This window comes from Rhinatrema bivittatum, chromosome 1 (genome assembly GCF_901001135.1).
Source record: "Rhinatrema bivittatum chromosome 1, aRhiBiv1.1, whole genome shotgun sequence".
NCBI classification, from domain to species: Eukaryota; Metazoa; Chordata; class Amphibia; order Gymnophiona; family Rhinatrematidae; genus Rhinatrema; species Rhinatrema bivittatum.
The window spans coordinates 50,097,074-50,110,621 of NC_042615.1; the positions used below are offsets into that span (position 1 = coordinate 50,097,074).

Below are 13,548 nucleotides of genomic sequence, written 5' to 3' on the forward strand. Positions count from 1 at the left end.
ACTGCCGTTGGTGACCAAAGACCTTGAGCCATCTGTCCCTGACAAATCACCTCCCAGCCTCTGAGGCTGGCATTCATGGTCACCACCACCCAGTCCAGAGTCTCCAGATCCACTCCCCTTTCCAAACTGTGGCAATACAGTCACCACAAGAGACTGGATTTGGAGTTCCCCTGCAGAGGTAAAGGCAGATGAAACTCCTCCGACAACGGATTCCATTGGGACACAACTGCCTTCTCGAAGGGACACGTGAGCAAACGCCCATGGCACCAAATCTAACGTGGAAGCCAAAGAACCCAGAACCTGCAAATAATCCCGGGCCCTGGGCACCATAAGTCGTAGCAAAAGAGTCACTTTGTGCCTGCAACTTCACCACTCTCTCTGAAGTGAGAAACATCTTGCCAATCCGGGTATCAAACCATACTCCCAGATACTCCAATGACTCCCTTCTCAGGTCAGGGCCACAGCCACCAGCACCATCACCTTCGTGAATGTATGTGGCGCTGTCGCAAACCCAAAAGGAAGAGCCCCAAACTGGAAATGCTGACCTAGCACCATGAAACATAGAAACCTCTAATGCTCCAAATCGTATGGGGATATTTATTTATTTATTTATAAAAAAAATTTCAATACCGAAGTTCAAATAACAGGGTTACTTATCACTACGGTTTACATTTCAACCTTAAAATCGACAGTAACAAAAATTGTCTTACAATGAAACAAGGAGGAAATAAACTTGGAGAACTTAAGCAGGGGAAGAACAAACTAGTAAAATCAGTAGCAAAACTAGTAAATCAGGATTATTGGGGTGGTGGGCCAAATGGGATAGGGAGGTTGAGAGGAGAAGGGGGGGGGGGGGGGGGAGGGAAGGAGGTTACTGCAGCATTATTGGAAGACGAAAGAATGAATTGAAAGCATAAGCGGGGACCGAATATGCTAAGGAAAAAATTTACTTGGGAGGAGATGTGGAAGATGGACCATGGCAATTATTGCGGGCACGCATAGCTTATGGGAAAGCTTGTCTGAACAGAAGAGTCTTGAGTCTCTTCTTGAAAGTATTCGGGCATTGTTCCAGCCTAAGGTCCGGTGGAAGCAAATTCCACTGTTTGGGTCCTGCAGAGGAAAGAGCTCTTTTACTTAAAGAGGTTTTGATTATAGGTGCTTGAAGCGTGCCTCTCTGCGCTAATCTCAAAGGTCGGGCTGAGGTATGAAGTTGCAGGGGGGTCGAGAGGTCCAGCGGAGAGATGTTAAAAATGGCTTTTTGGGTGATAGATAAAAGCTTGTAGAGGATCCTAAATTTGACTGGGAGCCAATGAAGCTTCTTTAGGATCGGTGTTATATGGTCCCTTTTGTTTGTCTTTGTGAGAATCCTAGCAGTTGCATTTTGAAGCAACTGGAGGGGATTGATAGAGTTTTCTGGCAGGCCGTGTAGAAGTGCATTGCAATAGTCAATTTTTGAGAAAATGATAGCTTGTAAGACTGACCCTGAAATCGTGAAAATGAAGGAGGGGTCTTAATCTTTTTAAAACTTGGAGTTTGAAGTAGCACTCCTTTACCGGATATGCGGGTAGGCCTCAGTCAGATCCAATATCACCACAAACTCTCCTCTGCGGACCGCTGCTAACACTGTCCACAACGTCTCCATATGAAAATGTGGAACTTGCAGCGCTGTATTGACCTTTTGGAGATCTAGAATGGGCCTCTTTCTTGGGAACTATGAAATAAATCGAATACTTCCCATGCTTCCTCTCCATTGATGGTACTAGCATAATCGCGTCTAGCCTTTGTAACCGTTGCAATGTATCCCAAACTGCCTCTCACTTGCATCAGGATGCGCAAGGAGACACCATGAAAGCCTCTTTGATTGGACAAGAAAAAACTCTAAAGCGTAACCATCTCTTATCACCTCCAGGACCCACTGATCCGATGTGATCTTGGTTCACGCCTCTTAAAAGCGGGTCAATCTTCCCCCTACCTCTTCCCTGGAAGAGTGGACCAATCTGACATCATTACGAGGACTTTCCTCCTCCGGTCCCCTGAACGGAAGAATCCCTAGGAGTTCTGTGGGAGCACCGAAAGGACTGCTGCTTTCCTGAGCCTTGCTTCTGTCCCAAAGCTGAAAAACTCTTGCCAGCACAAAACCTCCGCATATCCTGAAAATGGAAATGGGATGGAAAGGATTTCTTGGCACTCTTATCCTCCAAAAATGTTTTCCCTTCAACTCCCCCAAATGCTTCAACAGATGTTCCAGATCTTCTCCGAACAACAGCTTCCCCTTAAAAGGGAGGTTGCTCAGATGTTCTGAGTTATGAGAGTGGGCGCTGTGCCCAGGCGAATAGGTTGTCTGATCGAGAGGTCGAGAAGCATGGGAAACCATACTTGTCGAGGCCAAATACGGGGTTATGAGTATCACTGACCCTTTATCCTGTTGTAGCTTTTTGCTATCAGCGGTATCGGGGGATACGCGTATAGGAGGCCTGTGTTCCAGGGGTGAGCAAAGGCGTCCATGGCTAACTTGTTTGTTTGTCTGTGCAGGGAGTAGAATCTGTCCACTTTGTGATTCAGTTCAGATGCAAATAGGTCTATTGTTGGTTGACCCCAGCGTTGGAAGATTCTGGTTGTTACCACAGGATCCAGAGACCACTCGTGGGGATGGAACTGTCGGCTGAGGCGATCTGCTACCATGTTCTGCATGCCTGCCAGATAAGTGGCCCGTAGATTCATGGAGTGTGCAAGGGCCCAGTCCCAGATCTGCGCGGCTTCTTGGCAGAGAAGATAAGAGCCTGTGCTACCCTGCTTGTTCAAGTACCACATTGCAACTGTATTGTCTGTTTGTATGAGAACAGTCTTGTATGAAAGGCAGTCCTTGAACGCATATAGAGCTCTAAGAAGTTGATGTCAAACATTGCTTCGAGCTGTGTCAAAGTACCTTGAGTTTGAAGATTGTTCACATGAGCTCCCCAACCCAAGGTGGATGCGTCTGTGGTCAAAGTTATCTGTAGAACTGGTTGCTGAAAAGGTAGACCTGTTAGCAAGTTGACTTTGTTCATCCACCAGATAAGCGATAAACGTAACTGGTGGGTTACTTGAATCTGGGATGAAAGTGGTTGAATGGCTTGGAGCCACTGAGATTTCAAAGTCCATTGAGTTATTCTCATGGTCAGTCTGGCCATAGGAGTGACGTGGACCTTGGAAGCCATGTGTCCCAGCAACTTTAAGAATTGATGGGCTGAGGCTGTTTTCTTTGTGCGCAGAGATACAGCTAGTCTGGAGAGTGTGCCTGCGCAGTCGTTGGGCAGGAAGGCCTTTGCCACTGTGGTGTCCAAATCTGCTCCGATGAAAGTCAGGAGGTGGAGTCGGATGGGATTTTTGGTAGTTGATGAGAAATCCCAGAGAGTGTAGCAGATTGATAGTGAGCTTGAGAGCGTCGAGAGCTCCTTGCTTGGATTGGCTCTTGATGAGCCAGTCGTATAGGTAATGAAAGACGTGTATGCTTTTCTTGCGTAGATGGGCCGCAGCCACTGCTAGGCACTTTGTAAATACACGGGGTGCCGAGGCAAGTCCAAAAGGCAGGACCCGGTACTAAAAGTGTTGATGTCCCACTAGGAAGCGCAGGTACTTGCAGTGATGTGGGGATATTGGAATGTGAGCGTAAGCGACTTGAAGATCCAGAAAACAGAGCCAATCTCCTTTTTGCAGAAGGGGGAAGCATGGTGCCCAAGGACACCATCCTGAATTTTTCTTTTCGTAGAAATTTGTTGAGATTGCGGAAGTCTAAGATGGGGCAAAGGCCACCTGATTTCTTTGGAATGAGAAAATAGCGGGAGAAGAACCCTCTGCCCTGCTGTGCTCAGGGGACAGGTTCCACAGCCCTGGTACCCAGAAGGGTGGACAGTTCTGGCTCTAGAAGACCTGTGTGATCTTCTTGCATCCACAGAGGATTGGGTGGTAAGTCTGGGGGTACCATGAGGAAGTTTAGATCGTATCCCTGGGTTATGATGGATATAACCCATTGGTCTGTGGTTATGTTGAGCCAGTTGGTCACGATTATTAGGAATGTAGATAGCTGGGTGGCTGGTGGGCGTGAGGATCGCCTGGTAACATGCCTACCTGGTGCGAAGGTGGCGGACCGCACGCGTCACCTAGATAGGATTTTAGACAGTGCTGGGGAGGAGCCGGCTGTCATGGTACATGTGGGCACCAACGACATAGTAAAATGTGGGAGGGAGGTTCTGGAAGCCAAATTTAGGCTCTTAGGTAGAAAGCTTAAATCCAGAACCTCCAGGGTAGCATTCTCTGAAATGCTCCCTGTTCCACACGCAGGTCACCAGAGGCAGGCAGAGCTCCGGAGTCTCAATGCGTGGTTGAGACGATGGTGCAAGGAAGAGGGATTCAGTTTTGTTAGGAACTGGGGAACCTTTTGGGGAAGGGGGAGTCTCTTCCGAAGGGATGGGCTCCACCTTAACCAGGGTGGAACCAGACTGCTGGCGCTAACCTTTAAAAAGGAGATAGAGCAGCTTTTAAACTAGAACAAAGGGGAAAGCCGACAGTCGCTCAGCAGCGCATGGTTCGGAGAGAGGTATCTTTAAAGGATACTAATGATGCATTAGAATTAGGGCATCCCGACCGTGAGGTTCCAATAATTAGAAAAGCAGTCCAAGTGCCTGTAACTAAAAACTCACCTGAGCTAAAAAATTCAAACGTATCCCTATCAATTAAAAAGCAGAATGAAAATACAAACAAAAAACAAACTTTGAAATGTTTGTATGCTAATGCCAGAAGTCTAAGAAGTAAGATGGGAGAATTAGAATGTATAGCAGTGAATGATGACATAGACTTAATTGGCATCTCAGAGACATGGTGGAAAGAGGATAACCAATGGGACAGTGCTATACCGGGGTACAAATTATATCGCAATGACAGAGAGGAGCACTCGGGAGGAGGTGTGGCGCTTTATGTCCGGGATGGCGTAGAGTCCAACAGGATAAACATCCTGCATGAGACTAAATACAAAATTGAATCTTTATGGGTAGAAATCCCTTGTGTGTCAGGGAAGACTATAGTGATAGGGGTATACTACCGTCCACCTGGTCAAGATGGTGAAACGGACCGTGAAATGCTAAGAGAAATTAGGGAAGCTAACCAAATTGGTAGTGCAGTAATAATGGGAGATTTCAATTACCAAGAGACCACAATGAGCAAGTACTGCACCTTAAGCGATATCACAGAGTACAAATAGTGCAGGTGAATGTTCAATCCTGACAAAATACTCCAAAAGTCATATAAAACATAGTGTTTTATTCTTTCAATATGGCAACTCCACAAATTTATGCAGGCATCAGCTTAATGGCGTCCCCCGACACGGTCCCGTGTTTCGCCGCGGGCTGCATCGGGGGGGATCGCCAACTCAGAAATTCACACAAAAGCTGTAACATGGAAAATAAAATAAGTGTCAGGATTGTAAAGGGACTTACAACCGACCATGATACAATATACAAAATTTCACACATACCTGATCAAAGCATTCAGAAAATAACGGGAGCGCAATGCCCTTCTAAGTTGACAGGTATTTAAAGATGACAGCTGGCGCCAAAACTACGGGAGAGACAACCACGTGAGTCAAAGGACTCCATTCATTGGTTGCCGTTCCTGTAGTGCACCAAAGCAGTACCTGAACCAGCCTACCCTGCTAGTGGGTGTTATTTTTAAGTAAAAAGAAACCATTCGATTTCACGATTTAAACCTTTTGGGAACACTGTGTCCAGAGTAAAGATCCAACGTTGTTCAATCCTGCCTAGTACCTCAGCATAATTACCCCCCCGTGCAGGCCGTGGAACAACCTCAATAACACAGAATGAAAGGTCTGAAAGCGAATGTGATTTTTTAATCCAATGGTCAACTAAGGGTTCTTTTTCCCGCTGCAAACGTATGTTAGAGCAATGCTCTATGATCCGAGTCTTTACCATTCGGGCAGTTTTCCCAATGTACACTAAAGAGCAAGGGCAACTGATAATATAAACTACTCCCGATGTGGTACAATCAGAGTGAAAACGCAATTGGAACCTTCTGCCAGTAGACGGATGACTCACACAGGTGGTAACCCTCGTATAAGTACATACTGTGCAACGGCCGCACGGATAGTGGCCGGGATTATTGATAGGATCCTGTGGTACTGGGAGGTCCGCATGAATCAATTTTTCGCGTAAATTTTTTCCCCGACGGAAAGTGAACCTGAGGGGATCAGTGAACAGCGTGTTTAAAGATAAGGCCTCCCAGTGTCTCCGGATCATATGAGTGATCGGCCGGCTCAGGGTGGAAAAAGGTAGAATGAAATTAGTGACTGACGAGTCAGAATGCCGCGATGGGGTAAATAATAAATCCCTGTTGGTGTATAGAGCTCGTTTCATTGCTTTTTTAACTACAGCCTTAGGGTACCCTCTTGACATGAAACGAGATGACATCTCATGGGCTTTATCTAAAAATTCCCTATGAGTAGTGCATAATCTACGCAGCCTAAAAAATTGGCCCGTGGGGATGTTCCTACGAAGTGCACTGGGGTGACAACTTTGAAAAGATAACAAAGTGTTACGGTCCGTCTCTTTCCGAAAAATGGTAGTAAAAAAACGATCGTCCTCTACCGATACCAGCACATCTAAAAAAGCAATCTGAGCACGATGTGTACAAAAATTAAACTGAAGATTAGGGTTACTTGCATTGAGATAGTCAATAAACATAAACAATTGAACCTCTGTGCCTACCCATAATAAAAAAATGTCATCAATATAGCGAAGCCATAGTGTGACATTTTGGAAACCCTCAGCAGAATACACGAAGGAATTTTCAAATTCTGCCACATAAAGGCAGGCAAGGCTCGGCGCCATGGTGGCGCCCATAGCTGTCCCTTTAATTTGAAGGTAGAATGAATCATTAATGCGGAAAAAAAATTTTGTGAGTGCCAATGTGGCTAAGGCGGTTAGAAAGGAGGTGGGAATACGTTGAGGGCCAATCCGAGAGTCCAAAACTTTTTCAATAACCCGTAAGGCATCAGGTTGGGGAATGCTGGTATAGAGGGAAACTATGTCGAGTGTAACAAAAAGAAATGGTTCTTGGGGATTTCAATTACCCCAATATTGACTGGGTAAATGTATCATCGGGTTACGCTAGAGAGATAACGTTCCTGGATGGAATAAATGATAGCTTTATGGAGCAATTGGTTCAGGAACAGACGCGAGAGGGAGCAATTTTAGAGCTAATTCTCAGTGGAGCACAGGACTTGGTGAGAGAGGTCATGGTGGTGGGGCCACTTGGCAATAGTGATCATAATATGATCAAATTTGATTTAATGACTGGAAGAGGAACAGTGTGCAAATCCACAGCTCTCGTGCTAAACTTTCAAAAGGGAAACTTTGATAAAATGAGAAAAATTGTTAGAAAGAAACTGAAAGGAGCAGCTATAAAAGTAAAAAATGTCCAAGAGGCGTGGTCATTGTTAAAAAATACCATTCTAGAAGCACAGTCCAGATGTATTCCACACATTAAGAAAGGTGGAAAGAAGGCAAAACGATTACCGGCATGGTTAAAAGGGGAGGTGAAAGAAGCTATTTTAGCCAAAAGATCTTCATTCAAAAATTGGAAGAAGGATCCAACAGAAGAAAATAGGATAAAGCATAAACATTGGCAAGTTAAATGTAAAACATTGATAAGACAGGCTAAGAAAGAATTTGAAAAGAAGTTGGCTGTAGAGGCAAAAACTCACAGTAAAAACTTTTTAAAATATATCCGAAGCAGAAAGCCTGTGAGGGAGTCAGTTGGACCGTTAGATGATCAAGGGGTTAAAAGGGCACTTAGAGAAGATAAGGCCATCGCGGAAAGATTAAATGATTTCTTTGCTTCGGTGTTTACTGAAGAGGATGTTGGGGAGGTACCCGTAATGGAGAAGGTTTTCATGGGTAATGATTCAGATGGACTGAATCAAATCACGGTGAACCTAGAAGATGTGGTAGGCCTGATTGACAAACTGAAGAGTAGTAAATCACCTGGACCGGATGGTATACACCCCAGAGTTCTGAAGGAACTAAAAAATGAAATTTCAGACCTATTAGTAAAAATTTGTAACTTATCATTAAAATCATCCATTGTACCTGAAGACTGGAGGATAGCAAATGTAACCCCAATATTTAAAAAGGGCTCCAGGGGCGATCCGGGAAACTACAGACCGATTAGCCTGACTTCAGTGCCAGGAAAAATAGTGGAAAGTGTTCTAAACATCAAAATCATAGAACATATAGAAAGGCATGGTTTAATGGAACAAAGTCAGCATGGCTTTACCCAGGGCAAGTCTTGCCTCACAAATCTGCTTCACTTTTTTGAAGGAATTAATAAACATGTGGATAAAAGTGAACCGGTAGATATAGTATACTTGGATTTTCAGAAGGCGTTTGACAAAGTTCCTCATGAGAGGCTTCTAGGAAAAGTAAAAAGTCATGGGATAGGTGGCGATGTCCTTTCATGGATTGCAAACTGGCTAAAAGACAGGAAATAGAGAGTAGGATTAAATGGACAATTTTCTCAGTGGAAGGGAGTGGACAGTGGAGTGCCTCAGGGATCTGTATTGGGACCCTTACTTTTCAATATATTTATAAATGATCTGGAAAGAAATACGATGAGTGAGATAATCAAAATTTGCAGATGACACAAAATTGTTCAGAGTAGTTAAATCACAAGCAGATTGTGATAAATTGCAGGAAGACCTTGTGAGACTGGAAAATTGGGCATCCAAATGGCAGATGAAATTTAATGTGGATAAGTGCAAAGTGATGCATATAGGGAAAAATAACCCATGCTATAATTACACAATGTTGGGTTCCATATTAGGTGCTTCAATCCAAGAAAGAGATCTAGGTGTCATAGTGGATAACACATTGAAATCGTCAGTTCAGTGTGCTGCGGCAGTCAAAAAAGCAAACAGAATGTTGGGAATTATTAGAAAGGGAATGGTGAATAAAACGGAATATGTCATAATGCCTCTGTATCGCTCCATGGTGAGACCGCACTTTGAATATTGTGTACATTTCTGGTCGCCGCATCTCAAAAAAGATATAATTGCGATGGAGAAGGTACAGAGAAGGGCTACCAAAATGATAAGGGGAATGGAACAACTTCCCTATGAGGAAATACTAAAGAGGTTAGGACTGAGGGGGGATATGATAGAGGTGTTTAAAATCATGAGAGGTCTAGAGCGGGTAGATGTGAATCGGTTATTTACTCTTTCGGATAGTAGAGAGACTAGGGGGCACTCCATGAAGTTAGCATGGGGCACATTTAAAACTAATTGGAGAAAGTTCTTTTTTACTCAACGCACAATTAAACTCTGGAATTTGTTGCCAGAGGATGTGGTTCGTGCAGTTAGTATAGCTGTGTTTAAAAAAGGATTGGATAAGTTCTTGGAGGAGAAGTCCATTACCTGCTATTAAGTTCACTTAGAGAATAGCCACTGACTTTAGCAATGGTAACATGGAATAGACTTAGTTTTTGGGTACTTGCCAGGTTCTTATGGCCTGGATTGGCCACTGTTGGAAACAGGATGCTGGATTGATTGGTCTGACCCAGTATGGCATTTTCTTATGTTCTTATGAAGTGGCGAATTCGACCTCCTACTGGCAAATCTGGTTTTGGATTTATGGAGCGATTGCTGTTCTCTGGATATGCCTCAAAATCCAGAGGCCTGGCCTGTTTGCGATGGTGGCTGAGGCCTGGATGTCTTGGCCTGTCGAGGATGTGTTCTCTGAGACAGTCTAGTTGGCCTCACACGAGATGCAGGTGGGTAGTATCTGTGTGGGCGATAAAATTGTTTTCTAGGGTCCCTTCTAGTGGATCTTCTGTAGAAGAAGGGGCCTCGGAAATCACTGTGGATAATTGCCGCAGGGTCTCATTATGGTCTTTTAATTGAGCCACTGCATCTTTTATCTTGTCGCCGAATAGGTTTTCACCGGTACATGGCAAATCAGCAAGTTTGTCTTGGACGTCAGGTCTCAAGTCAGAGGCTTTTAGCCAGGCCCACCTCCTGGCGCAGATTCCTGTCACTGATATACGAGAAGCTGTTTCAAAGGAGTCGTACGCAGCACGAACCTCATGTTTGCCAGCCCCAAGGCCTTTATATAGTATGGCTTTGAGACTATCTTGTTGCTGTTGGGAAGAGAGTCGGCTATTCCCTGAACCTGCTTCCAGAGATTTCTTTGATACTGTGTCATGTAAAGTTGGTATGCAGCTATGTGTGATACTAGCATAGAACCTTGAAACATCTTGAGACCTAAGATATCAAGGAAGTTTTGGTCCTTGCCAGGAGGTGATGAAGAGTGTGGTCGCAGTCTTCTGGCCTTCTTTTGTGCAGACTCAACTACCACCGACTGAAATTCTCACAGAGCTCCTAACCGCGAGGCAAACTGCAGCGTGGAAAAAAAGACTGAAGGGAGACCCCTGTGGCTGCAGGGATCATGGCATGCTGGGCATTGTTCAGTGTGCCAGTCAAAAGTTCTAGAAACTTTGACAGAAATGTTTTCCGTGATAGGGCTCCGTCCAGTGACGTCACCCACATGTGAGGACTACTATCCTGCTTGTCCTGGGAGAATGTACTGAAGATGTGTCCCATGCATATCTTACAGAGATTGTCAACTTTGTCCCCATCCTATGACCCTCCTTCCTGAATTACTCACCAACTTTGAAAAGTACAAAAATCTGATGCCCTCTCCCGCCCCTTCTCCCCCACGGGGCCCCAGCTCCACACAAAATTTGGTTCACCTTGTCCTAGCCACTTCTTCCTAGCTACAGCATGAGTCCCGGAGTATGGAAATTAATAAGCAGCAGGGCATGGTTAGCTTTGTGCTGCACACACAATTCAAACAGCACCTCCTCATCTTCCTCCACTTGATCCTCCTCCTTTGAATCCTTCCAGCCTCTGTCTTATCCCCACACTGAGCGAGACAGGGACAGCGTGCACTGAGCATTGGATGGGACTCTGAATCTTAGAAGCAGTAGCAGTGGAAGACCTTTGGCAGTCACATGTGTAATCAAAGTAACTGAGCTGCCCGCATTACACTGACTTCTTCTTTCTGCATTTGTACATAGAGAGAACTGGCCTACTCTGATGAGTTCATGTCTATCTCAGCCCCTTCTCTCCCTTTGTTTTAAAATTTGGAAGAGAGACCGATTTGACCTTTCAGTGCTTCCCTAGCTCTTCTGTTGACTATACAAGTCCTCTCCATGTCTGCACTGCCTGCCCTGAGGAGGCTGGTGTACCACACATTTTTGTTAATGTAGGTGTACCCTAGGCTTGAAAAGGTTGGGAAACACTGTGATAAACCTCTATTTATTTATTTATTACAATTTTAAAATGTTTTTTCATCAGCTGCTCAAGGTACTGTACAACTGTGCAAAATTACACTCTACCTATAATCAAAGAGCTTTCAAACTGAGAAACTACCATCAATAACTTAACATGGGTCATCAAATTTTCCAGATCCTAAAAACCCAGGATTTCTAATGGAACTGAGGCACTAAGTTAGCAGTTTTAGATAATTATGAATGAAAAAAACACATACCACTGACATGATGGGCGGATCTAGGTAAAGCAGCAATTTGTCGGGACTAGTATAAACAGCTATATAAGGGCCAGAGAAGAGATGTGGTCTCAGGTTGCCTCCTGCAGCAGGTTCCCATGTGTTCCCCAGGAAGAAAAGTTTCTGATGAGCCAAAGGTAGCAAAACAGTACAACAAGGCAGTGGCGAGAACCAAGAAATCTAGGCTGCACAGTAAGGAGTATTACCAGGTGAAAACACTGGTAAGACCTCATCTGGAATATTTTGTCCAAAACTGAAGACCATGAGGTAAATATATTTCAAAGCATTTATCCAGATAACTTTTAAATTTATCTAGAAAAATGCCATGTTTTGAATACCACCACCACTTATCGGGATACATTTCATCCAGATAAGTGGGAGGGATTTCAGGGGTATTCTGGAGTTAACCAAATAAAATACACATATCCAAATAACTCTGAAACCAAACTAGCAGTTTATTCCGCCAAATATCCCCAACAACTCATTCAGTTAACTTTAGCTGGATAAGTTATTAATTTTATGTAATTTTGAAAATTTACCTTCATAGGTCCAAAACGACAGAGTCAGCAGAGACAGTCCAAAAAAGGCCTAATAAAAAAGTTGGTGCACAATCTACACCAGTATTTCTCAAGTCCATCTTGGAGTAACCCTAGCCCGTCTAGTTTTCAGGAGATCCACAATGAACATGCATGAGACAGATTTGCATGCATTGCCTCCTTCATAGGGGAGAATCTGGCTTCTCACATTACTGCAGGAAAGCAACTTCTGCAGCAACACCCCTGATTCATTCCTGCACTTAGCAGCAATATGACATGTCAGCTGTGAGCAAGAATTGCAGTTGGAGGTGGATGCCAAAGGTAAAAAAAAAAAAAAGAGCCCTAAACTTTGTCAAATTTAGTTTTGAAAACAATCACAAAGCTGACAGGAAAAGGCAGAGAAGAATGTGGTATTACAGAAAAGGATCCAGAGCGAGGAAAGTCTTCTGGATTTGTGGACTCTCACTGCTGGCCACCAAATGATGCAAAGCATGCCCACATTAGTCTGTGTTGGTAGACAACAACTCCAAATCATAATTTTAAGGTCTGCATTAGAAAAATTAAAGGCAATGTGCATGGGGCCGCAGGTATTCTCTCTCCTGAGAAGGTACAGAGTTCTTATCACATTCCTAACCTTCCTGGACTATGCTCACCTGGAGATTATTGAAATCTATCCTCAAAGCCTGGAAAGGGTCGGTGAGAACTGTGTAGCCCCCGGGGATGCGACTCATTTTTTCTGTGCAGTACGGTTCGGTGGACTCATCGGACTGGACTGCAGAATGCACTGGACTCTGGAATTCCACTGTGCCCTCCAGCTGAACGCCAGCAACCTCCTTTACACTAACTCTGGGAGGGGAACAAAATGCAAAAATAATGCATGAAACAATAAACACATCTGCTGGCTTGATTACTAGAGTGAAAGCATACACTAGCACAGAAAGGATTTGTCCTTGTGCTCTTATCATATTAAAACATGAAGCTGCCAGTGATAAAGTGGCAGTCAGAATAATGGACTTTACTGAAAGCCAGAAAGCAGGCATCAGAAAAACCCATGACTGCTCTACAATTCACATGAGAGAGAAGCATGGCCCACCCTGAAGATAGGTGCAGCTCTTCCAATGTAGGATTTCATGCTTTGAAGATGCACTGCCAGGACCAGCATCTGAAAGCTGTTTGTTTCACTCATGACAATGAATCCTACATACATGCTGCTCTGAAAAGACCAAAAAGGAAAAATGGTTCTTACCTGCTAATTTTTATTCCTGTAGTACCAAGGATCAGTCCAGACTGCTGGGTTTAGCCTCCCTTCCAGCAGATGGAGACAGAGAAAAAAAAACTTGAAGAGCACCCCCTCTTAACATGGTGTGCCACCTCGGATTGCAAAGGTGTGGACAACTGCT

At 44.3% G+C, this 13,548-nt stretch overlaps 1 protein-coding gene across 3 annotated transcripts in view; it reads right to left on the reverse strand.

The window, feature by feature from the left end:
• The window catches only part of PRMT9 (protein arginine methyltransferase 9), an 86,488-nt gene that overhangs the window by 26,876 nt on the left and 46,064 nt on the right, over positions 1–13,548 (reverse strand). For all 3 annotated transcript variants that reach the window (XM_029603911.1, XM_029603735.1, XM_029603824.1), the window contains exon 8: positions 12,802–12,994. In XM_029603911.1, the coding sequence (XP_029459771.1) occupies positions 12,802–12,994 (193 nt within the window). The remainder of the gene's footprint in view (positions 1–12,801; positions 12,995–13,548) is intronic.